The sequence below is a fragment of the Manihot esculenta genome, chromosome 9 (assembly GCF_001659605.2).
Source record: "Manihot esculenta cultivar AM560-2 chromosome 9, M.esculenta_v8, whole genome shotgun sequence".
Taxonomy (NCBI): Eukaryota; Viridiplantae; Streptophyta; class Magnoliopsida; order Malpighiales; family Euphorbiaceae; genus Manihot; species Manihot esculenta.
The window spans coordinates 31,374,301-31,401,938 of NC_035169.2; the positions used below are offsets into that span (position 1 = coordinate 31,374,301).

General features: G+C 32.0%; 3 protein-coding genes across 10 annotated transcripts; 2 read left to right on the plus strand and 1 right to left on the minus strand.

Moving 5' to 3' along the window:
* The first annotated feature begins 6,575 nt into the window (after positions 1-6,575).
* Positions 6,576-7,985, plus strand: LOC110622402 (zeaxanthin epoxidase, chloroplastic). Its single transcript, XM_021766891.2, has 5 exons — positions 6,576-7,034; positions 7,095-7,159; positions 7,248-7,308; positions 7,388-7,534; positions 7,709-7,985. The coding sequence occupies exons 1-5, from the start codon at positions 6,773-6,775 to the stop codon at positions 7,831-7,833; spliced, it is 660 nt and encodes a 219-aa protein (XP_021622583.1). The 5' UTR covers positions 6,576-6,772; the 3' UTR covers positions 7,834-7,985.
* A 3,179-nt stretch (positions 7,986-11,164) lies between these two features.
* Positions 11,165-17,841, plus strand: LOC110623093 (protein SIEL). 5 transcript variants are annotated; one of them, XR_002489232.2, is made up of 10 exons: positions 11,165-12,093; positions 12,396-12,473; positions 12,947-13,180; positions 13,555-13,746; positions 14,288-14,428; positions 14,635-14,724; positions 15,546-16,072; positions 16,164-17,267; positions 17,365-17,451; positions 17,571-17,841. XR_002489232.2 is itself a non-coding variant. In XM_021767966.2 (8 exons), the coding sequence occupies exons 1-8, from the start codon at positions 11,440-11,442 to the stop codon at positions 17,068-17,070; spliced, it is 2,823 nt and encodes a 940-aa protein (XP_021623658.1). In that variant the 5' UTR covers positions 11,165-11,439; the 3' UTR covers positions 17,071-17,841. The 5 variants fall into 5 exon arrangements, 1 of the variants encoding a protein (XP_021623658.1); XR_002489230.2 differs by having other exon boundaries at positions 16,164-17,451; XR_002489231.2 differs by having other exon boundaries at positions 17,365-17,841.
* Positions 17,842-18,937: 1,096 nt separating this feature from the next.
* On the minus strand, positions 18,938-26,736 carry LOC110623083 (kelch-like protein 8). Of its 4 annotated transcripts, none has more exons than XM_021767950.2 (11): positions 26,520-26,736; positions 25,534-25,702; positions 24,523-24,704; positions 23,826-24,410; positions 23,654-23,731; positions 22,682-23,009; positions 22,397-22,596; positions 21,335-21,411; positions 19,985-20,086; positions 19,336-19,522; positions 18,938-19,245 (listed from the first exon to the last, which is right to left on the minus strand). In XM_021767950.2, the coding sequence occupies exons 2-11, from the start codon at positions 25,655-25,657 to the stop codon at positions 19,156-19,158; spliced, it is 1,953 nt and encodes a 650-aa protein (XP_021623642.1). In that variant the 5' UTR covers positions 25,658-25,702; positions 26,520-26,736; the 3' UTR covers positions 18,938-19,155. The 4 variants fall into 4 exon arrangements, with proteins under 4 accessions (XP_021623642.1, XP_043816217.1, XP_021623641.1 ...); XM_043960282.1 differs by having other exon boundaries at positions 23,654-23,722; positions 26,352-26,736; XM_021767949.2 differs by having other exon boundaries at positions 26,352-26,736.
* Between the last annotated feature and the right edge of the window lie 902 nt (positions 26,737-27,638).

The window sequence follows — 27,638 nt, forward strand, 5'->3', positions numbered from 1 at the left end:
TTTTAAAGAATTAATTTTTATCTGATTCATAAAAAATATTTCTTAGTAAAATATTTTTTATATTTTTTAATATTTAAAATTTTTTAATCAAAAAATTAGTTAATATAAAATACATTTTTTATTTACGAAAATTATTTTTCGATGAAAATTTTTTTTAACCATTTTAAAATAATAATTTTTTTATTTTCAAAAAAATAAATAATTTTACCCATTTTAAAATTTTATTAAGATTTTTATATATAAATTTATTAATATATTTTATTTTTAGTTAAAATTAAATAATAAAAAATAATTTATTTTATTTTAAATATTTTTTATATAAAATATTTTTTAAATATAAATTATTTTTCACAAATAAATAAATCCTTAATTGGAAAACAAAATATTAAGAGATAAACGAAATAAACTATTTTATGAATTTACAGATATATTCTTTACATTTTCAAGTGATTTCCAAATTATAAACAATTTAATAAATAATTTTTAATTTAATAATAGTTTTTCTCCCAAAAAAATTATCAACTGATCATGTTAAAATGATAGTTTATTAACCGATAATTAAAATTTTACTAAATTAAAAAATAAAAATTTTAAATATGTTATATTGTTTAATTTTAATTTAAAAATAAAATATATTACTAAATTCATAATAAAATCTTTAAAATACAAAAATAATTTTATTTTTTTGAAAAGAGTAAGTTATTTTATTTTTATTTTTATTAAAATAATATTTTTCATTAATTAATTTTTTAAATATCTCAAATATTAAAAAAATTAAGAAGAATTCTCATAATAATCACCCTTAAAGAAATGAAGTTTTAAAAAATAAATTAAGTTTTAAGAAGAATTCTCGTAGTGATCCCTATTTTTTTTTTCACCTAAATAACTCAAACTTTTATTTATGTCTAAACAAGAATTTTCATAATATTTTTCAATGATAGATAATATAGATATTTTATATTTTATTTGATAATTTTATTAAAATTGCATAAACAAATTTATACTTAATTTTATATTAAAGACTCCTTATAATAAGTCAATTTTAAATAATTTGATTTTTTTCATTGATGAATACTCTATTATGTTTTTCTTTTCTACTTTTTTTTTTTAACTAATGACTTGAATTTCAATTCAATATTATATATATCCCAATTTCATTCATATTAAAATTTCAAAGATATTGAATTGAAGACCAAGAATTCAATTATAAAGACATATTTAATGTAAATTATGTAATTATATAAGTCAGATAATAAAATATTTCAAAAGAAAAAGATAGTAAATGGCAATGAAGAATGATGTAAATTAGTTGATAGATGTAAAAAATTAGAAATCTAATCTAATTAATTAAGAAAGATAAGGAGTAAATGGGTTTTTCTCCATTCTCTTTTAGTATATTTGTATAGAAATAATTTATTGAAATTTAATGTGCAAGTAGACAGAGAAGACCAAGAGCAGCGCAATTTCCGTTTTGGAATTGATCCATCGCTGAAAATCACCAAAAATAGAAGACCTTTCATTAAAAACATTCAACCTATCATCAGAACCACAAAAACTAAATCAAGCCAAAGACTATTGTTGTGACTTTGAATGGGGATTTAACTAGAGCCTAGACTAAAAAAAGTTAGTTATCCATATAAATAGATAACTTACTAATATAATGGTGAAAGTAATTAAAAAACTATAATTACAGTATAGTATATCAATGAAAATATATAAATTTTAAAATGACAGATCAATAAATAATATCGATCATACAGAAAAAAATTTAGATTAAAATAATAATAAAGGCGAATAAAGATAGGTGATTATTCATAATATCCATTCTCTATGAAAACTACAAATTTGTTTCCTTACATAAAAAGCAAGATGTATGCATCCAAGTTACTTACATGTAAAGGTTTAGAGAAGAAGAATATAAAACACAGAATGAATCTCTAATAAAATTCTATTAATAAAATTTATATCTGTAATAAAAAATTTAAAAATAATTATATGCATCCACCAAAAAGAAAAGGAGAATTTACGACTCCAAATAATAAAAAAAATTATTTTCCTTTAATAAAAACATAAAATAATCTTATTAAAATAGCAGTAAAAGAAACCTCATATGAAAAAAGAGAAAAAAGAGTTAGAGAGAAAACTGTACATCTGTATCTAAAATCCAATTAGATTGATGAGACCTTACAATAGATAATAATTTAATCATAGTGAGGTGAAACAATTGGATCTACCACCAATTTTCCATTCGATTCTATACCATTTTGAGTTAAAAACTCACTTGATCCGAATCCCATTTTTAGCCAGAATCGGACCTAGTTTAGTACACTTTCGCGAACTGGGACCTACTCTCGAGGCTGGATTGGCACTTGGGGGTTGGCAACAACTGCAAAAGGAATGCCTTGGATGGTTGGACCACAAATCGATAAAATGGCTCTAGCCTTGTAGCTTGATAAATTTACCGAGAAAGGACCATCTCCATTAGATAGGCCGTCCAATCATTATTATTTTTAGATTAAATGTATTATTTGTGTTTAATTTATTAAATATTTAAATTAAATTATAATATATTAAATATTTAAATGATAATTTATATTTATATTTAAAAATTAAATTTTTTTAAAAAATAATTCATCTGAACTAAACAAGACTGCAGAATAGTATGTTTCTATATATACAACATCATCAACTTGAAATTAACCTCTTTTGAAGGAGCTGGTATCTCTACTTCGTTGAAGTGCTGTCTTCTTGAAATCCAAGCTCACAGATATGTTTTGTTTGGGCAGAAGAGAAAGGCCTAGCATGAGAAACAAGAGACTGTCAGAACCAAGGACGAACTGCACCCAAAAACAACTTAACATTTTGGGATTTGCGGGCAATTCATCCTTGGTGCCCACACGAGTCTATGATATATTCTCATGCTATGCCTCTCTTCTTTCTCTCTTATCATTTCATGCCATTACCATGTCTTGAATTCCTTGTATTTATAGCCTCCCAAAGAATAAAGATCATTTACAGGTTTGGATCCAGTAAATGGGATGGTGATAGTGGAACATATTCTTCTGTATATTTATTTTCATTTTTTTTCTATCTTCAAGCTGGAGAGTGGAGATCGAATTTCTGCAGACAAAGAGATAATTAGGTAAATAATATTCTTGGGGAAATTACTTCTTTTACTTCCCTGAGAATATTTAGATTTCACTCCTGGCTTTCATTTTGTGGATTTAACTGAAAATTTCAATGCACTGCATAAAATATATATAGGATTTTTTCACATTTAAAAAATGAGAAAAGAAAAGTGAGACAGCTTGTATTGGCATTTTGTTTTTTATAAGTATGATAACAATTTTATTTTTATAATTATAAGAGTTGTGCATAAGATAATTGCCTTCTAGAATTACCAATGAGTTTGTTTAACATCACTCAATATAAAATTAAATTATTTAATTATTTTATAAAAAAATATTAATTAAATTATTATATTTTTATTATAATAATTAAATAGTATATAAATTTAGAATTACAGAAATTTAATAATATATATAGTTAAAATTATAAAAAAATAAATAATATAAATATTCAAAATATCTACCTGTTTATTTAACATGAAAAATAAAGAGTTTAATTTTATAAAATAATTTATTTTTTTAAATAAAAAAAAATGTTTTTCTAACAAATATTATTTTATAATCTTAAACCTGTCATGTACTTAACCCATCGCAATGCTTTGTTGCCTATCTATGGGCTGCCGTAAATTCGAATACACTGAATAATGATAAGTAGCACGTAGATATGCTCAATGCCAAGCAATTTATCTATTATTATATATTCTTGACCTTTCAACAACTTGAAAGGTTGAAGTAGAGATGTTGTTTTGACTTTAATTTAGCAAAGAAATTAAAGTTTATGATTAGTAATATTCCTTCAAGAAGAGTAAAGATATGTATAGTGGGTACACGTGAATTCTAAAATATCATAGTTAATATATAATTATCGAGTCCCTTTTAGATTTGATGGTGAATACAAAAGTTATTCTAATGAAAATTAATTATCATTTATTTATATTTATATATTTATTTGCTATTTAAATTTAAAATTAATTATTATTTAAAATTACTCTACTTAATTTAATTTAGGTCTATTTAATATTTTTTTTTTTAAAATAGGGGTGAAAAGTCGAACCTTTGACCTCATAAGACTACAAGAATGCACTTTTCACCAGGCTAAGTCTCGGAGTGCAGGTCTATTTAATATTAATATTTAAAACAATTTTTAGAAAAATTCTTTTTCTAAATACGTTAATTATTTTTTGTTACTAAATATAGAATGATTTTATTGCAAGGCTTAATTAAATACTCAACTCATATAGTTCAAAAGAAAAGTTTTAAACTCTAATTTAAAACAAAATGCAAATAGAACAAGAAATCCTAATTTACTGAGTGAAAAAATTTTAAAAAAGAAAAAAAAGATTTTCTCTCTATTTAAAATAGAGAATATCAACTATACATGAGAGTTAATTTATAAATATATTAGTTAAAAAGGTAAAAAAAAATTTAAAATTAAATTTGATAAGTTTTATTTATAAAAATATTAAATAATAAAACAACATTCAAAATAAAATATTTTTTTTCCAAAAAATAGTTTGGCTATGAAAACTATACACTGTAGGAGATAAACTCAAGTTCAAGATTTTATTTTAAAGACTATTTGATGGAAAAGTTTCACTTTATTTTGTATTTTAATATAAATATTTAAATATTAAATAAAATGATTTAATGTAATGTATTTAGTTATAATTTTAATTTTTTTTTTAAAATTAAAATATAAAAATTTAAGTGGTATAATACATATAATATTTTATTATATTTATATTATATTATTACTTTAAAACTTTTATTATTATTATTAAATATCTGAACAGTATATTTAACAATTTTATTATTTATTTTTAACTAAAATATATTAATTAACTGGAATTTAATGATAATAATATTTTTAAATGAAACTAATCTGTATTTAAAACTAATAAAATTTTATAAATACTATACTACCTAAATTCTCACATTTTAATTTTAAAAATTTATTCAAAATATAAAGGTGTAAACTAATATAAAATAATACAAATATTGAATATTTTTTAATTAATGACATATTTTAAATGAGTTGAATTTTAGTATTTAAAAAATAAATAAATAAATTGAGCCTAAAAAGATATAACGCTTCGATTCATTAACGCTGTTATTAACAGTCTAGGGATAGCAAAAAATTAGACCTTGAGCGATAGAATTGTCATATATCTTTCCTAATTTTTCGTTACTTTTTTTTTAGAGTGTGAATTAAACTAAAATTTATTGAAATTTTTAAAATAATAATCAAATTAAAAAAATATATAATCAAAAACAAAAATACTTAAACAATTATTAGTTTTTAACAGAATTAATAGAAAATTTATGATATATTTTAATTTATATTATTAATCAATAAAATATTAATAGAATATATTTATATTTTTTAAAGTAATTATAATGTAAAATTTTTAATAAAATAATAATTACAAGTCAAATATTAATAAAACAGAAAATAAAATTTTTTATCTATAAAAAAATTATACTAATTAATAAAAATTATTTAATTCAACTAATTTGGTTGTCAAATAAGAGGTAATTAAATCAAGAAAAAAATAACTATTTAATTTTTGGAAAATCTTACTATTTTGAAAAATATATTAAAATATATTAAAATATCTCTAATATTTAAAAAAAAATTTACTAAAAAAATTTTATTATATTTTTTTATTTTAATAATAAATTGATTGCTAAAAATTTATTTATTAAAAAATAGTAAACACCACATAAAAGAATATTTAGACAATAAAAAAAATAATTTTCACCCAATTTATATATATATATATTTTTAAGAATAATTACATAATAAAATATCATATTCATTTCAAAAAATAATAATAAAATATCATATAAAATTTTTTTACTTTGTTTATTGATTTGATAATTTTTTGAAATTATAATTAATATTATCTAATTAACTAATGGTATGTATTTTTTTAAAATATGAAAAATTATATAAAATCAATATATATAGTCAATTAAAATCATTATAAAAAAAAATTAAAGTGACTCTTTAATTTTACAGTATAATAAAAAAATAAAACACAAAAACGGCTGTGTTTTAAAATGAGTTTGATAAAACTTATTACATGTCCATCTTGCTCTTTCATATGTTCTATATATTCAAGTAATTAAAAATGAAATAATTCTAATATATTTTTCAAAAATTTCACAAGAAAACCTTTAGATCGGATTACAGTTGATCAATTATTTAGCTTCACCTACAGGAATCTTCCTTTCTGTTCTTCCTGGCATTCATTGGCCATAAATAATTGAGGCGGCGGTGACCGCAAGATCTGCGTTTTCTTCGTCATCTGCTTAGCCTAGAGTTCCCTTTGGTTTGGGCTTACGGGCTTTATACTTAAGAGCGGACTGACGAAATCCCAGTGCTGGGCTTAGCATTAATGGCTGTGGATGATATATAGACATGGTCGAAGGAAGAGGAAAAATAACAAATAGAAAATAAAAATAAGAACTCAAGATTTGGTTATCCTATCCAATCCTTTTCAGCTCATTAATTTATTGCCACATACTTCATACTTCTTACAACAATGGCCAAAAAGGTTCTTTATCTGCACCACTTCATTCATACTTTCATAGTCTGTTTAGGGTCACAGTTCTCAGATTAGAAGAAAATTCTTGCAAAAATGGATGTAACTGCACGGTCTCTTTCCCAAGCTAAGCTGCCTGCAGGCTGCTCCACCTCCGTATCACCAACTATCTTCCATTCAAAACCCTCTATTCTTGCTCAAAATTCAATCGCTTTGCAGTCTCCAAAGATCCCTTTCTCACAGCTACAAGTTTTCAGAATCAAAGCCAGGAAGCAGAGGATTCTTGAACCTGTACATGCTTCTGAGTCTGAGATTTCTTCCACTGATGTTCAGGACAGATGGCTTCTCCAACCTGTTGGTCAGTGAACTCTTTCTTATTTTTGCATTCCTTCTTTTTTCTGACAGCAGCAAGTTATAGGTGATGGAGACACAAGACACATAGGATATAAGATGAAAATGCCAGATGCTTTTGAAATTGCTTCTGTGAGTATCTCTTTTATCTGTTAATTATACTAAATTTTTTGTGTTAATCAGACCTTAATTATTAGTTTCTTGAACGTTAATCTTCTAGAGTGAGGTGACCGTTGGCCGTCTTCCTGAAAAGGCAGACGTGGTGATTCCAGTTGCAACAGGTAATTCAATATCTCCTGTCAAAAGCTAAAATATGAAATGTCTCAATAGATTTTAATAAAGCTTTTCCAATTCTGACAGTGTCTGGAATCCATGCACGGATTCAGAAGAAGGAAGGAAATCTCTTGGTTACAGATTTGGATAGTACTAATGGGACATACATTGATGACAAGAGGCTGAAACCTGGAGTTGCAGCCAATGTACCATCTGGAAGTCTTCTCACATTTGGTATACTTATTTTTCTTTCCCATGTGCATCCAATTCCCACATCAAGAAACAGAGTTTTTGTCTTTTTTTAATCGGCTTTAACTCATTATTACTATAATCGTGTAATCGTCTCCAAGGCTGAGAGGTAAAAAAAAAAAAAAAACAGAGTTATTGATTGCATCCATTTTGTTGCAGGTGATATTCACCTTGCAATGTTTCGGGTCTCAAAGCTTGAGAATGTGGAAAGTGCAAGTAAACCAGAAGAATCCGAAGAGAAGGCAGAGACAAGTAGCCCAATTGACAGCGGTGGAACGAGTTGAAAGTTGCCATCTTTACTACATTTCTGGAAGGAGTTGAAATCAGTATAAAATAGGGAGCTTAATTATTTTCCTTTTTCTCCAATTAAATTCTGTGAGAAATAAAATGTGCCCTCTTCTTTTTTTTTTTGGCAATGAAATCTTGAATTCTCTAATTCCTTCAACCTAAAAGCTTAATTTTAACTATAATAAACGAAATGCAAACTAATGTGGATTTTAAAATAGACACTAAAACAATTGTGGATGTAATAAATTTCATGAATGATGATTGATCATATGAAGGCTAAAATAATTGTGTGAATTTTTAACTTGTTTATTGCTCTGTATTGTTTACATATTTATAGTGTTTACAATGGTAAGTGATGTATACATAGTAGGACACTTGTAGCTCACGAAATACAGCTGTAGAGATAATATTGTAAACAAACTCAATCTCTTTGACACGTATCCTTATCAGGCCCCCTCAATTCGAGCAGTCGTGGGAGTGATCGAATTGTTAAAGAATGCATGAGCATTTGATGACGAATTCTGGGAAGTGGTTTAGTTAAAATATCCGCTAATTGATCCTTTGAACATATGAACTGGACTTTAACTTCTTTGTTATGAACTTTATCACGAACAAAATGGAAATCCACTTCCAAGTGTTTCGTTCTTGCATGAAACATCGGATTGACCGAAAGATAAGTCGCACCTATATTATCACACCATAAGTTTGGAATGGTTGGTGAGTGATAATTGATGTCTCGTAATAGTGCTTGAATCCAAACCATTTCAGTTATTGCAAGACCAACAGCTCTATATTCCGCTTCAGTGGAGGATCGCGCAACTGTCTGTTGTTTCTTTGAATTCCAAGAAACAAGATTGTTGCCCATGAAAATAGCATATCCAGTGATGGATTTCCTATCTGTAGTGTCAGTAGCCCAATCAGCATCAGAATAAATATTTAGATTTGTGGATTTGGATTTTGTGATCAATAAACCATGAGTAGACGTTTCTTTGAGATACCGCAAAATACGTTTCACAGAACTCCAATTATCTTCGGTTGGGGAATGTAAAAATTGTGAAACCTTATGAACTGAGTAACAAACTTCTGGTCTTGTTAGGCTCAAATATTGGAGTCCCCCAACTATGCTCCGATATAAGGTAGGATCAGAAAATGATTGATTAGCTAAAGAAGTGACAGTTCCTTTTGTTGCAGCAGGTGTAGAAATTCCCCGACACTCAGACATGTTAGCTTTTTGAAGCAAATCTGTAATGTATTTTTGTTGTGTTAACAACAACCCATCTGTGGTCTTGGTAGCCTCCATTCCCAGAAAATACTCTAATGACCCCAAATCCTGTAACATAAACTCAGATTGGAGAGACAAAATGATGTTATTCAAAGTGTGAGAACATGTGCCTGTCAAAATGATATCATCAACGTAAACTAATGCAAAAAGAGTAACATTATTTTTGACATAATGAAACAGCGAAGAATCGGCAGGGGAAACCCGAAACCCATGATTGATTAAAGCTTGATTCAGCCGTTTGTACCATTGCCGAGGAGCTTGGCGAAGCCCATAAAGTGAACGTCTAAGACGACAAACATAATCTGGTTTATTTTGATCACAAAATCCTGGAGGCTGTTCCATGTAGACTTCACTATCCAAATCGCCATGAAGAAATGCATTCGATACATCCAACTGTTTTATCAACCAATCATTAGAAACAGCTAGAGATAAAACAATCCGAATTGTAGTAGGTTTCACCACAGGAGAGAAAGTTTCAAAATAATCGATTCCGGGCCGTTGATGATATCCCTTGGCTACAAGCCGTGCTTTGTAGCGTTCAATGCTTCCATCTGATCTCTGCTTTATTCTGAAAACCCACTTGCATCCTACAACGTTTTGAGCTTGCTGCCGCGGCACCAATTCCCAAGTACCCGTTTGAATAAGAGCATTAAGTTCTTGAATCATAGCTTCTCTCCACTTTGATTGTTTAATAGCTTGAGTGTAAGATGTAGGAACAAAATCAGGGACACAAGCGTGATGAGATTGTGGAGACCATGGTTGCTGCGGTTTAAGGTTTCCTGTTTGCTTCCGAGTGACCATGGTATGTGTCTTGATTGGTAATGGAGCTGGTTCATGAGACTGTAATTCAAGAACAGAAGCTGGCTGTGATAAAGGATTGGGAGAAGGATTTAATGAAACGGTGCGTGTTGTTGTGGGAGATGGAAGCGAGTCGGTTCGGCGAAAACTAATCAACTCAGCTTGATTTGTGTTTAGAGGAACAACTGGGCTTGAGGCAATTGGAGTGGAGCCAACTTCGGTCTGATCTGCGTTTCATGAATCTCCAAACTATGATGAATTACGGGTTTTTGGGTCATTGTGTTATCCCTGGTTAAAACCTTACTCTCCTCATAAATTAGCACCAAAATCATCTTCTTGTGTTTTCCTGGGGTATAGCAAACTTCACAAAGGATATACTTGTCTTGAGGTTTCTTCTGGTCGTATATTCATCTCACGACATGTTTTATTTTTCGAGCAGGTGTTTCCGTTCAAGACGTTAAATGATAATTTGTCTCTCACAAAAGCAGCAGACAGTCCAACCTCTATTCCTCTGCCTCCAGTACCGAATATGTTACACTCCCAAGCTGGAATTCTTGGAAAATCTCCAATAGACGGGACTGTTTTTTGTCCTAATCTGAATTATTCCACTTTACAGCAGCATTTTGATCAAGAAAGGAGTATCCTGGCAAAACCAATCTGTAAACGCCGGATTAGGAGATCCATTTTGAAGCAATTCTGGTGGCGCAGCACCAGTACCATCAACATATGAAGCCAATCGATACCCATGCAGTAATGGCATAATCTGAGCATGCCACAAAAGATAGTTATTTGAGGTTAATTTGATGGACAGAAATTGAGTAACATTGGGTGTTTGCATAGTAGAAGAAGATGAGGAAATAATCGCACCAGCAGATTGAGAAGAAAGATCTCCAGCAGTGTCAGAGCTGCTAGAACTAGAAACAAGAGAACCTTCAGTCGACATGTTTAATTAAAGAAAAAAGGAAGAGAAATCAGATTTAGCTTTGGAGCCGAAAGGCTCTGATACCATATGAAGGCTAAAATAATTGTGTGAATTTTTAACTTGTTTATTGCTCTGTATTGTTTACATATTTATAGTGTTTACAATGGTAAGTGATGTATACATAGTAGGACACTTGTAGCTCACGAAATACAGCTGTAGAGATAATATTGTAAACAAACTCAATCTCTTTGACACGTATCCTTATCAGATCAAAATTTGAAAAGGGCTATAGACATTTTTTTCAAAGATAGATTTTGGATAAAGAGATAAGCTAATTTTGTTAAGGTTAAGTTTTTTAAAATTTAATTTAGAATTTTGATTATAATTATAATAAACTGAAAGATTTAATTTTGTTACAAGATTTAAAGTTTCAGATGTAAATAATTTATGATTTAAAAAATAAAAAACCGTTGCAATTACTACAACATAAAACGGCGCGCTTTGGTCTATGTCTTCTTCAGTTCCCGCTCTCGGCGATCCCTTTTCAAAACGTCTGCTCGTGGTACGTCGCGTAACAAAGAGGAAGCACAGAAATCGTCAATGGAGCAGCATGTGTGGAACTCGTGCGAACAGTCTCTCGACACCGATAAGCCTCTATCTCCGCAAGCCCTAGTTTCCATGAGGTCCCTTATCATTAATCCTCACACTTCCAATTCTGTTATCTCTTCAATTCTGGAAACCCTAACTCGCTCTCTCCAGCTGTCCGCTGACTCGCTTACTCACCATCACACTCTCAAGCTACTCACTGAGCTCGCCTCGTACCGCACTCATCTCTCCCCTATTATATTCCGCTCCCTCAATTCTAGCTCGCTCCTCTCCACTGACTCCACTCTCCTAGCTGCTGAGTCACTCGCCGCACTCTCTTCCATCGCAGAGGGCGATCCAACTTTACCGATCGAGCTGGATGATCGGCTCTTTGTGTCGCTGTGTTTTGGTCCCTCGGTGTCTGCACGATTGTGGCTTCTAAGAAATGCCGAGAGGTTTGGTATAAGTACAAACGTGTTGTTCACTGTGTTTTTGGGGTTTACGAAGGATCCTTATCCCTATGTGAGGAAAGAGGCCTTAGATGGATTAGTTGGCTTGTGTAAATTCGGAGTTTTTGAAGACTGTAGTGTGATAGAAGGATGCTATTACCGTGGTGTTGAACTTCTAAAAGATCCAGAAGATTGTGTACGGTGTGCTGCAGTTGGCGTGGTAAGAATATGATGCTGAACTATCCATCATTTATTTGTTTTTTACCAGTTTTTCTAATTGTTGTTTGACTTACTCTGGTAATTTATTAAAATGCGAATTTAGGGAGCTTTGGATGTTTCATGAGATTGTAGTTCATGCTTGTATATCAAAATAATTAATTTTCCTGTAAATTAGTTTTCTATGTATACTGGGTTTACCCCTGTTTTGGCACCCAAAGAAAAAAAAAGGTTACTTGGACTCAATGTAAGCATGTTAGAGTTAACTTCTGCTTATTGATTTTGTTCTTCTCATCGTGAATCCAGGTCAATAAATGGGGTCAAATGCTTATAGCAGCCAATCAAGAAGATAAAAGAGATTGGTCAAATACAGTATTCATGCAGGTAGGTTTGTAATATTGTCTGTGCTAACCATTTTATCTCTTATACCTGTGATTTTGATGGTTTTCATTATGTTCTTTTATGTTAACTCGTGAAGTGCAAAAGTGCTTTAAGTGGGTTTATTTGTTCCTCTGAACATAGGATCAATGATGCTGAGTTGGCATCTATTGCTAATTCATTTCATCTTTTGCTCTCATCATTTACCTTCAATACTATCATAAAACTGCTTGCTCTTTTATATGGAGACAGTAAGTAGTATAAACTTGTACTATCTGGTAATGCCTGTAGATCATTTTTTTTAATCTAGTGTGGCTTTTTTTAATCATGCTAGCATTGAACTTCCAAATGTTTTGCACTTCCAAGCTATTTTTATTGTCAAGATCTGTTTCATTTGAGAGATCCATAAACCATTCTCTGCTGTTACTCAGAATTTAATAGATTTCTGCCCTTCATTATCTTTTTGTTTGTATCTGCAGCTCTGTTCTATGGTGAGGGATATGTGTGTGGGAGTCAGGATAGAAAGTTTTAGTGCCCTCGGGAACATACAAATGGTATCTGAGGATATTTTGTTACAAACCTTATCTAAGAAGGTTCTATCAATCATTAAAGGGAAGAAATCTCAGAGTCTACACACTACAGAAAGTTTTGAAATTTTGGCATCAAGTGCTGCTGGAGCTTTCATTCATGGGCTTGAAGATGAATTTGATGAGGTAACTCAGCTTGAAAATGGTGATATTGCATCTCTGTGCATTAAATATATCTTAGTGATAACAGTGCCTTTCCTTTTTTGGCTCACTTTACTAAACAGACAACATTGACCACAAATTATAGTTACCTTTCCTACGGTGGTCATGTTTTGTGTTGATTAGTGATGTAGGTCAATGGCCGTGCCTTTTCATCACTCTCTATCTACATGTACTTGTATACAAAATTGTTGAAAATAAGTGATGAAGGTACAAGTCTTATTGATTATTATCATCGTCGAAAGAATCTTGTGTTTTTATCATATTTATTCTTATCAGTGCCAAATGCATTTTCCAATAGTTGTTCATTCTGATCGCAACACTGATATGGTTGCCTGCAGGTGCAAAAGTCTGCCTTGTGCTCACTGCGGAAGCTCATTGTCCTTTCTTCTGAGTTTGCTGGTCAGGCCTTAAACCTGTTGATGGACATGCTGAATGCCAATTCAATGGTTGTCAGGTTAGAAGCTCTGGAAACACTTCATCATATGGCAACCTATGAGTGTCTAAATGTGCAAGAGATACACATGCATATGGTGAGGGTTTCTCTGTTTGCTTTAATCCAAAATAAATTTTGAATGTCAGAGAGAATATAGATCCTTGATTCCTTTAATTTAATCATTCAGTACATTAATACATTTTGATGAGGGTATAGTGTTTCTTTCATACAGAAAAACCTCTCTGCAGAGCAGAGGTAAGGTTGCATATATCACTCTTTTCCCTGAGCTTACTAATCAAAATGGATAAGTGCATTCTGTGCGAGTATTTGGTGATATTATTTTCTGGTATCATGTAAATAGAAAGTTTGGCTCCAGAGGGAGCTGGATGTTGGTGATGGAATTTTGTTTCCAAAACCTGCTAGTTTAGAATTTAGGTTTTTTTGAGTTTACATTATGAAGCTGTTCTGTGGTTGAATTTATGATTAACATGTGATTGATTATGTAAAGTTTAAATTTTAAGATTTTGTAATGAATCTGCGTCATTATGTCACTTGAGATGATGTCATGCTTAGATTTATTTTTCTTCATTATCACAAGCTCAATAACATATTAATGCAAGCATTGTTTTATTTTGCAGTTTCTTGGCACTCTCATTGACAATAATGATCTAATAAGATCTGCAGCAAGAAAAATATTTAAATTAGTGAAGCTGCCTAGTCTGGAGTTATTTAGACTCTCTACCAATGGCCTTCTTGAAAGCTTGGAGATATATCCTCAGGTCTCAAGCTTCTCCACAGTAGTTTTTCCATGTAACATATCACGTGCTCTCTAATCCTCCCCCTCAGCACACTGGAAACTTCAAAAGTAAAGAATGGAAGGATCTTGTGACATATCCCTGGAAGAAATCATCTGATGCATGTCTTAAGATGTGATTTTAATTTTCCTTGTCTGCTTTAACATTTTTAAATTTTATTGTGTTTCCAGGATGAAGCAGGTGTCTTCTCTGTTTTGTTTCATATAGGTCAAAACCATGGGAATTTTACAGCCTGCATTATCAAAGAGGTTTCCCAAGAGGTTAGCATGGTTATATGTGTGCTATCCGATCTTGACCAATTTTACTAACTAGCTCTCTAGTAAATTTCTGGCATTCATAGCATTTTCCAAAAGAATTTTCACTTAGAACAGCTTTTGAGATAGTCTTTGGATTGTTTCTAGAAAAAAAATTGATGGTAGTCCAAATTTTCTTTCAATTGAGAAAAGATGTGTGGATTGGCATGGGGCAGGGAACAATCATTGAATGCTTCATTGGCCAGATACTTGGTAATTATGTTCTGAGAAATAACAAGTTTGACAACTGATATAATCCATGCATCAAAACTATAAAATCCTTTATTTAAATGCTTGGTCTTCTTTCTTCTTTTATTTTCCCCTTCCTTTTCCTTCAGTCTTCCTCCCTTGATATCTTTCTTTGATGTGTTAGTCATTAATGGCACAAGTGTATACCATAAAATATGTAACTGCATTACACTCACTTAACCAGCAAGAATCTTTTTCTCATCTCTATTCTTTCTTTTTGAAAAATAAGAACAGAGTTACTTTTGTCCTCATTTCTTTTACTTTTTGTAATGAAAAGAACAGATTTTTCTTTTCTTCTCCATTACTTCATTCTTCTCCCCTTGTATTTCTCCAGAGCACTCTGGCAAATTTTATATCTTTTCGCCACATAAAAATCTAAAAATTCTCAGTTGTGCACTTTACTACAGGTTATAATCTCCCACCCACAACACACGCACACAAATCCAGTATTATATACTTCATTTTTTCTCACAAGCATATTTAATACATAGCTATTCAATATTCATTATTCCTTTCCTTTACTTGTTCATCTCATTCAGATAGAGCCAGTTTCTAATGGAGAATTGGGCCTGGACAGCATAAGAGTAGCTGCACTTCTTGTACTTTCTATCTCAGTTCCACTCTCGCATAATCAGAACGGTCAAAGTTTTCCACCCACATTATTCTCTTATGCGGTTACATTGCTAGGGCGTATATCTTCTGCTTTAAATGACATTGTGGACCAGAATACTCTTTTGGCATATTTATCTCAGTGCAGTAGATCTTATATGTCATCTGGCATGGAAGTTGAAGGGGAAGAATCGTCACGGCCTGTGGTTAATGTTGATATTGCAACTAATACTAGCAATCCTGTTGCAATGCCTTCAATGCAAAGGGGCAATGAAAATTCTGAAATTCATTCTATGATATCTTGTGAATCAGGGGATGTCGGGACTTCAATTGTAGAATGCCAGCTGGAGGAGCATGATCAAATCAGGAAGTCTTTGAATCTTGTATTTGCCCAGGTCAAAGATGCATGGCTCTTGGTACAATCAAGTTACAGCAGTGAAGCATTAAAGATTTTGAGGTTATTATTTAGTAATATTAGTTTCTTTTTCTGACTTCTATTATGTCTTTACATGAATATCTTTCCAATTATGTTTGTTCACTTCATATAGGGCTTGCAAGGAAAAGTTGGCCATTTTTACTCCTGCATTACTTGAAAATGTTGGTGCATTGGCATTGACTTCGCAGTACCTCCATGTAATTAAACTGCTTGTTAAGATATGGGGGCACGTTGTGTGGAAGGTCCAGTCTTGTGAAATAGGAGAGCTAGAGATTCTCTTAGGGAAACTAGAAAGGAGGCTCAGAGAAATGAGGTGTAGATTTATAGGGTTTTCTAAAGAAGAGGAGGCACATGTTTTGGAGCTTACACTTTTGTCATGTGTACTAAGGTTGTCCAAAGTTGAAATCTGCTGCTACCTTACCACTTTGAAGAAGCTGACTACAACAGTTTCATGTATAGAATTTCTTCACAAGGAAGGATCTATTGAATTGTCCAATTTTGTAATGGAAGTTAAGAAAACTTTGCATGAGGTAGGCACTTCAATAGGAGGTGTCTCCTGCAGTTCCTTCATGTTTAAGAAGTTGATTAACCATTATTCAGCTAAGCAGTTCAGTTTCAGCAAAGTAACTCATTTATATGCAGCATTGAGTGTTCCTGGTAATGATTTTGAAAACCCTCTTCCTTTCATCCCAGGCCTACCTGTAGCTATACCTTTAGAGATTACGTTACACAATGTTCCAAGGGAGACTAGGTTGTGGGTGAGGATGGCAATGAGTGAAGACTTGGTTCAGTTTTTCTTTTTAGATTTGAAGATTCTCGGAGGGTGTGATGTGGTCAGAAAATTTACGCATTCTATCCCCTTTTACCGAACTCCTAAAGCAGGTTCATTCGCATTAAGTGTTTGTATAGTAATGGAACTCTTGTTTGAGGATGCACATTCAGTAAAAAGCTTTGGTGGTCCAAAGCATGCATTAGTCCATCTTTGCCCGGAAGAAGAAGTTTACCTGAAAATGATTTAGGACTGCATGGTGTTTTGTAATATTGCCATCAATAAATTGCTCAGGAAGAGAATGGTTGCTGTATATAAGCCATCTGCTAGCTAAAAATTTGATACGTCAGCAGACGACTGATGCATGGAATTTTTCTTTTGTACCATTTGGTGGTCATGGAACTGGCTCTATTCCAGAAGGGTCCAGAAAGTGAGCAGCTTTTCCAGGTAAAATTTTCAGGATTATGCTTGTCATCAGTCAGTAGATTGATTTTGTATAAGATGCTCTTTGATGTCAGTTCTGAAAAAGAAAACATTTAACCAGTTTATTCGCCTTTCAAAACCGTCCCTGGGCATTTACTGAAGTGGGAAGCTTTTTCAATTATATGCCTTTACCCGTTGTTATCTTGAGGTATTTCTTGGATGAAATTTCCAACTCTATCGTAACATTCAGTCTTTTATCGTACTGCCTGTTTATGTTTACATCCACTGCTCTGTCATTTTCCATCACTGCCACAACGCGATGGATAGTCAAGAGCAGCACTTGGTGCTTAGTTGCGACTGAGGGAGTAGGGGAGAATAGCGTGAAGTTGAAGGCGTGAGGGAGAAGGAGATCAAAGGAAGGGGTATTGTGGAGCACAAAAAAGGGATCATGATTGAAACAAAAAGAATCGCAAGGCAGAGGATTGCAACACGAGGCTAATTGGAGGCTTTATAAGCTTTAAACCACTGAACCAGATGGAAGCAATTATATTTTAGCTGAATATATACTTGCATTTTTTTATTAATTGAGATTGACCAATAGAATGCTTGAATTAAAATAGTAATATAACCAACATCTAAATAAAATTATAATAATTAAATATAAATTATTTATATTATTAATAATTTATAAAAATATTTAAAAAAAATTAATCACATGTTAATTTTAAATTTTATTGAAGATATGAATTTTTATCAATTGATAATGTAAGGTGAATATAATTTTTTTTTTTTTTTAAGTTTAAATTCCAACTAATGAAATTTCAAATATTGTTAACAATAGATTGAATTATTTATGGCTTTTTTTATAAATCAAAGATAACGTTAATTTGTATTTAACTATAATAATTTTATAAGTTTACATTCAGATATTTAATAAATTTATATGAAATAATATATACATTTAAATATATATTTATCCTTATATATTTTGGTTTAATTTAGTTCGATCTAAAATATTCACTCAAACCCAATTAAACTGAATTTTTTTCAAATTTAAAACTAATTCTTTCCAAATTTTAATAAAGCAAATAAGATGTTTAATTCAATTAGGGACGAGTTCCTTGCTCTCCCTTCGCTAGTATATATTAAATTTTTGCATATTTTAAAAAGAGAAAATATTGTTGATTAACAATAATTATATATTTTGTGTTAAAATAATAAAAATACTTGAACACACGGAGCTTATAACCATCTCGATATGGTCACCCTCACCCAGGGCAGAATGGAGATTATCGAGTTTGGATTGAAATTACAATCTCTACGCCTTGCAGCAGCCAACACTCTGCCGTGGCAGAGCAAGATACTCGAGAATGTCGACGTTGATTTGGTCCCAGTTTCCTTGGAACTAGACGTGGTATAGCAAGTGCTAGGTAAAGCAACAGATAGAACACAGATGAGCAACCATTCCCATCTGTCCCCAGGTAATTTCAGACTCTGGTATGCTAGGAAGAAGTTACAAGGCAGAACCTGGTGCGAAAAAGATGGTGGGGATTACAACCGTGGCAGAATCCAAGGTGGCAGATTGGAAGAGGTAGTCCAAGGCGTGGATGCTCAAAACTCCGGCCATGAACTCAGTAGTCAATTCTCATCTTTGCTTTAATGACTTCTGAATACCAATATTCGGTGTTATTTTAGAGCTTAAGCTGCAACTGGCAAGTTTATCCTTATAAACAGTAGCAACAAACTTAAGGCAAACTATTGATGATATGATTAGATTGAAGATTCAGTTTCAAATTGCAGCGCTTTTAACTGCACATTTGCTTGCATTCCACCCCATGACTAGACCCAAAAAATGGGGTGAGATGAACCTCCTCCGCCCCTACCCCCATGAAAATCAAGGTTACATGCTTCACTAGAGAACAATCGCTGACAAGAAGCATCTTTTACTAATGGCCCTTGTATTCCTTTCTTGCCATCCTTCCCCCTCCTTGAAATGTTCAACCTAGTAAAATTTAGGATTAAAATCAGATATGGAGACAGATACACCCACACCAGGACAAACAAAAAATGTATAGTCGAAGGTAATACATACCGTGTCTACAATGTGTTCATCTGATCTGACCCCTCCAATTACATATATAGATTCATCAACCACCGCAGCAGCAGAGTACCCTCTAGCCTGGTTCATTGGCACCCCATCGACCCACAAGCAAAGACGTGGGTCAAATATCTCAGTGCTTGAAACCATTTTAGTTCCATCAAAACCACCCACCACGTACCTACAGGAAGATGGGGGAACACGAGTATGTAAAATGAGTGAAAGATAGATGCTTGGAAGCTATAAAAACTCTATAACTATGGCCACTAATACCATTTCATACTCTTTAGACCAATTTCCAGAGGTTCTTTTGTCAAATTACTGGAAATGGATCTCATCTGCAGCCGCAGGGGACTGCATGAGCTCTCATGAAACAAGACAAATAAACAAAGACTTCCAAGGTAGATCCCTTGGAGACTTTAACCCTGATAATATGTGCTAAATACACTTTATCCCTGATAACATGTGCTATAAAACAGACTTCCAAGGTAGATTCTAACCTTGGATGCATTAACGCACATAACCTTTAATAAAGTTAGGAAAAATATTGCCTTCTCTGGCCCAACCATGTATACATATAGACTTTGACAAACTGCAGAGTGGAAAAAAATAAATAAATAAAAATAATTAAGAACTGACTTACAACTTTTCATTCAAAACAACCAATGAATGGCAGCCCCTCCTTGTGTTCATACTTGCAATTCTGGTCCAAGAATGTTCTCTAGGATCAAATCTTTCAGCAGACCTGGGAGCACAAAAAATTTCAATCAAATAATAAAAAGGATTTTCTATGTCCAAACAAATCATCAAATGACTTTCCATATAGAAAATTATCCCGAATGTTAAAATCATAAAAAATCTTACAATGTTTACTTCTATTTAAATGCATAATTCAATAAGCCAGTCCAGACATTATTACCTCCCAAACTGACTAGCTCACCAATAAGTAGGTTGTAAACCTATAGACCAGATATTAATATCCTATTCCACGACATAACTGATCAGCAAATTTTATTTCAAGGCCAGGAAAAGAAACCACTAATTTTTCCACGAATTGCTTGTTCAAAACTCAGATATTTAAATGCGTACAACTAGAATAGAAATGAACCTCAACCCTTCTCTATCAAGCTTGACCTCTTCATAATCTTTCTATGGTTACTCACATATGCTTGTATCCAGCAATCAGAATGCAAACAAGGCCTTTAGTGTGACAACTTTTGCAAACAAAATGATAGCCTAGAAATAAACAAATAAATAAATGCATGAGCAATTAAATAACAATGAAGCATGTAAAACTCTTCATAAAGACTCCCCTTGAATATGTCAGTTTATTAAATTAAAACCAAACCTTCTTGACCAGCAGTAAATTAGAAATTCATGCTTTTGTCACCATTGATGTAATCACTGTGAAGTGCATCAATGGACGAGGAAATATATGTTTTCAAGTTTCAATAGGAACATATTCCATTAGCAACGCTATCTATACAGACAAGGAATGTGGAAAAAATGTCTATAAATATTATTGCGGTGCTTCTGCAGCAATGCACATATCTACCTAAATCAACTTTCAAATTGCTTCTGAATGCCAAAGCAGGAAACACAAATGAATGGGTTGCATTGAGAAGTTTTCTGGTTTTCAATAGGGAGAAACATCTGAGAATCCATAATCAAACTGGTGAAGTTCTTCCTTACACAGAATCAAAATGCATGCTTTATGAATTTTTATACAAGATTGTTAGAAAGGAAGAACAATTACTAAATATAATATTATTCCAAGCACAGCTTGATCTTGATGCAATTGTAACATGCAAAACCCTAATCAGAAACCAACACCACCTTATCTTTAATCTGTATGTAACCTTTTATGTTCATGCATGCATACATGTTATGCACGTGCAATTAACATTTGCTTCATACTTTGAGTGTACTTGCCTGCATATAAATACATACTAGATCTAACAAGGGAAATATAATGAGTGGTGAAGAACCTTACTTCAAATAATCACTCCCATCAAATCCCCCCGTCACGTAAAGTGCACCATTGAGTTCCATTGCAGCAAGAGCAAATCGCTGGAGATAAAAATAAATAAATAAATAACAATATTAGATGGCTTTAAGAACATTGATACATTCTTAGAGTACATGAAAATCATATGAAAACAGAAACTATAAAACACTAAAATAAGTAGATGAAATTCAAATGGGCATGACACATCCATAAAATCAATAGAAAAGGACAGGCTGAAGCTATGAAATCCACAATGACAGTTCTCCTAGGAAGAGATCTTTCCCTCAAAAAGAAAAAGGCATATCATAATTTGCAAATTCTCAGGATCCTACCAGTACTTTTCTTTTATCTTATCACTAGATATTCCACTTGATGCAAATGATGATGACTTCCCCTTTTTTGTCAAATCAACATATTGCACATGAAGAATACATTTTTTCCACCTAATTGCAAAAGATTAGGTGCCTGCACTACAAACAAATTGTTCTCTCAAATGAGGAAATGAACATCCTTAAAAGCTAATTTAGGACCAAATTTGCTTTAGGACCATATTTATACACAATTTTATAAGATAAACCATTATTGTGTATCACATATAATAACAGGAATGCCAGCCTTTGTCCGCTAATACAAACCCTTTTTTATCTATCCCTTACCACAAGTAATTTCTTCTGCTTTGAGGTTATGAATTGTGTAAAATCAGATTTGAAGCAATAAGGTCAGAAAAACCTTTTCTTTTTTCTTTATATTTACTGAAAGGTTGACCAAATATCAAGACCTCACAAAATTTGACATGCTTGCTTGATCACTTGCATTTTCAAGTTCAAGTTCACAGTTAAGGACCCAAATCCTAGCAAGTAGAAGATTTCATGTTAAGTCTTTCCATTGGTCCACAAAGATTGTAAAATTAAAGCTTTGTGAATTGCAAAATTAAAGCTAACTTCGAACAATTTACATTTATGTTCTCTCCTATCTATACTTGTGCCACTAATATTCACAAGTAAATGCACCAAAAACATGTACATAACAAGTCAAGCTCAAATTTACCTTTTGTAGCATTGATCTTGTTGGAATCCACCTTCCAACATATAAATCGAGCATTTCAACCTTTGAAAAGCATTCTGTCCCATTCCCTCCACCAACTGCAAATATTTTGTTGTTTAAAGTGGCACCACCTAAACTCCCCCTTTTCTCAGTTAAGGAAGGCCGCAAAGTCCACTGATCATTAGCTGGATTGTACGATTCAACTTCCACAAAAAATGAGAAACATTAGAAATGTGTGGGTTTTAAGCTTCAGTAAGCAACAATGAAACGTTTACTGGGAGCTAATACCTGTGTCATACCATGTCTGGCCATTACCACCCCCAAAAATGTAAATCTCATCATTCAATTGTGCAATGGAAGCATATGAACGAACAGTGCTCATTGGCTTCAAAGACTTTAAAACATCTTGTGAAGGAAAATACAAATCCAAAGAAGGTAACCAAGAATCACCGTCATATCCGCCCACCAGATAAATGGACCTAACATTAGGATCTTTGTACAGGTCATCAAAGGAATCACTTGCTGTATCATTAGTGTGTGTCATGGAGGGATTAGACATAGACTCTAATATCATACAACGATCCTTCAACTCTTGAATTTGTTCTTCAGCATCAACCTGACATGTCATAGGTATCAAATAAAGTAAAACAAAATTGAAGCAAATGAATAAAGAAACTATGAGATAATTGAAATTTCAACAGAAAGATATTTATACCAACATGTTTAGAGATTTACGTCCCCTACTGAAGTACAGTTTTCCAGAGATAAATAAAGAAACTATGTCTAATTTTATACACTTGAACCATGTTCTTAATCTAAGCTACAAGAATTCTGATTAACTGCCAAGCGTGACCTTCCTCCCAAATGTTCCAAAGCATCTCTGAGTTCAATCTCTGGTTTTATCTACCATCTATACTCTGATCAGTTCAATTTACCATGATCCCTTTTGTCTATCTTGTATGGTCATAAGCATTAAAGCATGTGGCAGATTAATGTATTTCTTCATGAAATCCATTATCATTAATAGGGACATTGTGGACAAACTAGAAATTCCTATGGAATTTCATAAAATCCCCAGGCCAAACTTATACCAGCAACTCTGAAAACTTCACTATCTTAATGGTCCTACATATGACAATTTGGTTGCCTTCAAATGATAAATCATTCCAGCAGAAACATGGATCAGTAGTGGTTACATGGTTAGCAATATCAATTTCAGAGCACATGATAGTTAAAGAAATGGCTCAAGATTAACATTACCAGCTTCTGCTCCAAACATTGCACCTTGAAAGTTTGCTCCAATTTAAAAGCCTTAAGCTCCTCTATCTCCTGAACCAGCTACACATTTAGAGAAGAGAGTGAGAACAAAATAGCACCATTATCCATGACCGGAAACAAAAGAAATAAGATTAACATAATCCTCTACTACTACCCGAGCTATACTGCACTGACTATCATCAGACGAGGTAGAAGCACTCAGTTCATTCCTAAACCCTAAGCCCATTTGTCCCTCTGCAGACTTCTCTTCTGAGCAATTGTCATCTCTAGCAGTAGAATCTTCTACATAACCGGTGAAAGATGAATCTTTGGGCTCATGCTTAGGAGCCAATTCCTGCAGTTGCTTGAGTACAAGGTTTTCCTCATCTTGTTCCAGTATGTCTGTATCCAACTGATTTTCTAGTGGCCTGTTCATGCCATCTAAACAAGAAGAAACATCTACTGAATCAATTTCCCAGCCTGAGTGATTTTGAACCTCTGAAGCAAGTGTTTCAAACCCTCCATCTCTTTTTTGAGGCAAAGAAGCAGGTTGGTACATAATTCTCAACTGTGTTGTATTCTCGTATATGGAAGTAATAGGAGAAACTGCAAAAGATGCTAATAGTGACATCAGCTTGCTGGTTTGTGCATGGTCTAGTTCAAACCAGAAATGGCTACGGTTGTAGTAGTTGTCTGCAATTATTGGTTTAAACTGTGCTTCAGACACCGGATGGCATTTTAGTCTGACACAAATTTGAACCTTATAAAAGGCAGAAGAACATCATTAGAAAAGCCACATTAAATCATGTCACAGAAATGATAATAATTAATAAGACTGAACTAGACCACTTCGGCGAAACTTAACGTGATACCTGGGCAGGAAATAGTGTTTTCCGTGAACCACCAGCTATCCACCCATATGGGTTAACATTCATTTGTCCAGAGCCAGCAGCCTCAAAGATGCCATGAAGCTTCCTATCGCTGTAGTTGAAAAGGAACAGTGGCAAGCCAGGATCAATATTTTTTACATAAGAAAAGTGTGCAGCTGGTAAACCTGATTAAGTTGATACAAAAATTTCATGAGTTGAGTAAGACAAATTTCTGCTCAATGAATTAAAGATTTACAAATCTAAGAAATATATTTGTGCCTAACTCACATATTTTCTTGCTCATTCTTACGTTTTCATATTTACAGATGTGGAGTCTAAAAAGAAGATAGGCAAAGTTGTACAAACAGTTACCATTAATTCATTATGTACTCACATAGAGAAACAAAGGGAGGAAATGTGTGTTATATTAGAAGGAATAGGCATTAAAAATAAACAGAGAGCACAGTTAGATGGGGACAAAAAGTGGTTAATTCTAGGAAGTTTGTCAAAGCTGTTAGAGGAAGTCTGTTAGGAGCAGTTATAGTAGAGTAGCGTATTAGATCTGGTAGGAAGTGGCAATTATCAGTGTATAAAAGATCTGAAGAGCTCTAACTTATGTATTCCACAATCATACACCCTTCATTTGAAAGGATTCATTTTATAAGAAAAGAATTCAAATAAATCCTTAAGAAATTATGCATGATTCAATTCATTTCAAATAAGAAAATTGATAAAAAAGAAATAAATTGAATTGAATTCTTGCTAAATTCTTCTCTCAAATTCTCTGTATTTTCTCTCCTTTCTCTCCCAGTTTCCTAATCCTTTCTTCTCTTCCATTCTGTAACTATTTCTTTTCTACAACAACTGAATTGTTAGGGTTTATATCCCAAAACAGAAGACTATGATGTCATAGGAGGACCTGAAATCATTTTACTTGAGAATGCCAGAAAACACTAAAAGAGAAAGCCTAATGAGAAAAAGCTAAACATGGAAGTGACAAAGTAAATGACTGACCAAAGAGTTGTTCAGATAGGCATTCCTTCATGGTATCATTCTTGCAGCCAAATATGACACCTCCAAGCTGGCTTTTCTTCAAATTTCTAGCAGGAGTTGTGCTGTTTGCAATATTTGGAGGCATAGTTCCACTATAACAAGAGTACGTGTATGCTTCCGAATTCCAATCCTGCAATCAAATGAAGATAAAAGTAAAAACGCGTTCGCGTGCAAAAGAAGTCCTATTCTTTAAATATAGCACAGAACTTGAATGAATTGTCAGTAAAGGCCAACACTGATGGAAGAGAGTTAAGTAGGAATAAAATTTGACATAACCAAATGCATTCTGCACCCCACAAGTTTAAGATTACTGTAATGCCGCAAAAGAATTTACATACATGGGGCAAATTACAAGAAGGATTTGATAAATTAACCCCGACCAACAAAAATCTGGATTAAAAGTATTAACACCAGTGATTGAAGCACGACCGCAAACACATTATGCACAATCCGTTAGTAACGCATATTTAACCTCCAAAACATTAACGACGCTTTCTCCCAGGAGGAATTTCTTCAGAAAGCAAAAACCAGGAACATAATATTCTTGTAGAAGAATCAAGGAAAATAAAACCCTACAGAAACATATGATCACATAGGGAACATACAACTTTAACACACACTAACAAGTAGAGAAGAAATGCAATACTCAACCGTTCGGTACACTCACGAACTTAAATATAAATGAATAAAACACTCAATGCACAATGAATAAACCCTAGAATCACACTAGAAACTACATTATAAACAGAAGAAAACCGTATATCATAAAACGCACTTACCAACTATAATCATCTGGCCGAGAAACTCAAAGAAAAAAACAACAGGTCGCATGATTTTACAGAGTGTATCGAAAATCAAATTTAATAAAACCCTACAATTCGAAAAAACTCTGCAACTGAAAAATGACTAATCCGAGTTCAAAAAAACAAAAGAAACAGAGAGTTTACGGCAGACAAAGAGAGGAGTGAGAGCCAGAGGTCGATAGAGTTGCACGAGGAATGCAGATTAGAGAAGAGAGAATCGTCGACGTAAAAGCGTGGTGATGGATAGCAACAAAGGAGGATTGGGAATTTACGGAGACGGAAATACGGACAGCGACACGGAAATACGGACACCGAGATAAACTCACGCCAAAGCGCGAAGTTTGATTTTTTTTATTATTATTATTTTTGCTAAAGCCAAGTTCGATATATAAGCGCCTGAAATGCAGCACGGTAACAAAAAAACAAAAAAACACACCCATTTATTTTGCTTTTGAGTACTGAGCGATTAAGCGTATGCAATTATAGCTCATCCCACTTGCCTTCTTTCCTACTAATATTGATAAATCACTCTGTCCTCTCTAATTTGAGTCAAATGAATTTTAAAATTCAACCGTTTAAATTTTAAAATTTAAAACTTTTTTATTAATTATTTAATAAATAATTAAAATATCTTTAATAATATATCAATTTTTTAATTTTAAATTGTCTCGATAATTAAAAATAATAAGTAATTTAACTCATATTTAATTTAAATTTATATTTGAATCAAATAACTTTTAAAATTCAACCGTTTAAATTTTAAATTTAAAAAAAAAATTTATTAATTTTTTAATAAATAATTAAAATATTTTTAATAATATATTATTTTTTTAATTTTAAATTACCTCCATATTTAAAAGTAATAAATAATTTAACTCGTATTTAATTTAAATTTATATTCTTATACTCAATTCAATCGAATTTTAATAAGATAGAATTAATCAATTATAATTGAGTTTAAAATAAATTTAAATTTAAAAAATAATATTCATAATAAATTCAACTTAAATTTATATTTTATATAGATATTTATCGTTCGAATTTATTTATATAAATAATTAATTTAATATAAAAATATATTTTATAATAATATTTATAAAAAAGTTATTTATTTTTATTTAAAATTTAAATATTTTTTAAAAATATTAAATTTTTTAAATAAAAAATATTTTATGTATAAATTATTAATTAAAATATATAATACTAAATGAATTTAAATTTTATTCAGATAATAATAATCGAATTTAAAATAGATTCAAATAA

Bases quoted from the DNA above. Each gene is read 5' to 3' on its own strand.
- LOC110622402 (XM_021766891.2), top strand. From the start codon at position 6,773: ATGGATGTAACTGCACGGTCTCTTTCCCAAGCTAAGCTGCCTGCAGGC. The intron at 7,035-7,094 runs GTCAGTGAACTC...AGCAAGTTATAG, and splicing joins ATGGCTTCTCCAACCTGTTG to GTGATGGAGACACAAGACAC. The intron at 7,535-7,708 runs GTATACTTATTT...ATTTTGTTGCAG, and splicing joins TGGAAGTCTTCTCACATTTG to GTGATATTCACCTTGCAATG.
- LOC110623093 (XM_021767966.2), top strand. From the start codon at position 11,440: ATGGAGCAGCATGTGTGGAACTCGTGCGAACAGTCTCTCGACACCGAT. The intron at 13,747-14,287 runs GTGAGGGTTTCT...TTTATTTTGCAG, and splicing joins AAGAGATACACATGCATATG to TTTCTTGGCACTCTCATTGA. The intron at 14,725-15,545 runs GTTAGCATGGTT...CATCTCATTCAG, and splicing joins TCAAAGAGGTTTCCCAAGAG to ATAGAGCCAGTTTCTAATGG.
- LOC110623083 (XM_021767950.2), bottom strand. From the start codon at position 25,657: ATGCCTCCAAATATTGCAAACAGCACAACTCCTGCTAGAAATTTGAAG. The intron at 21,412-22,396 runs GTAAATTTGAGC...TTTTATCTCCAG, and splicing joins CAAGATCAATGCTACAAAAG to CGATTTGCTCTTGCTGCAAT. The intron at 19,523-19,984 runs GTAAGTCAGTTC...ATCTTCCTGTAG, and splicing joins GTTGTTTTGAATGAAAAGTT to GTACGTGGTGGGTGGTTTTG.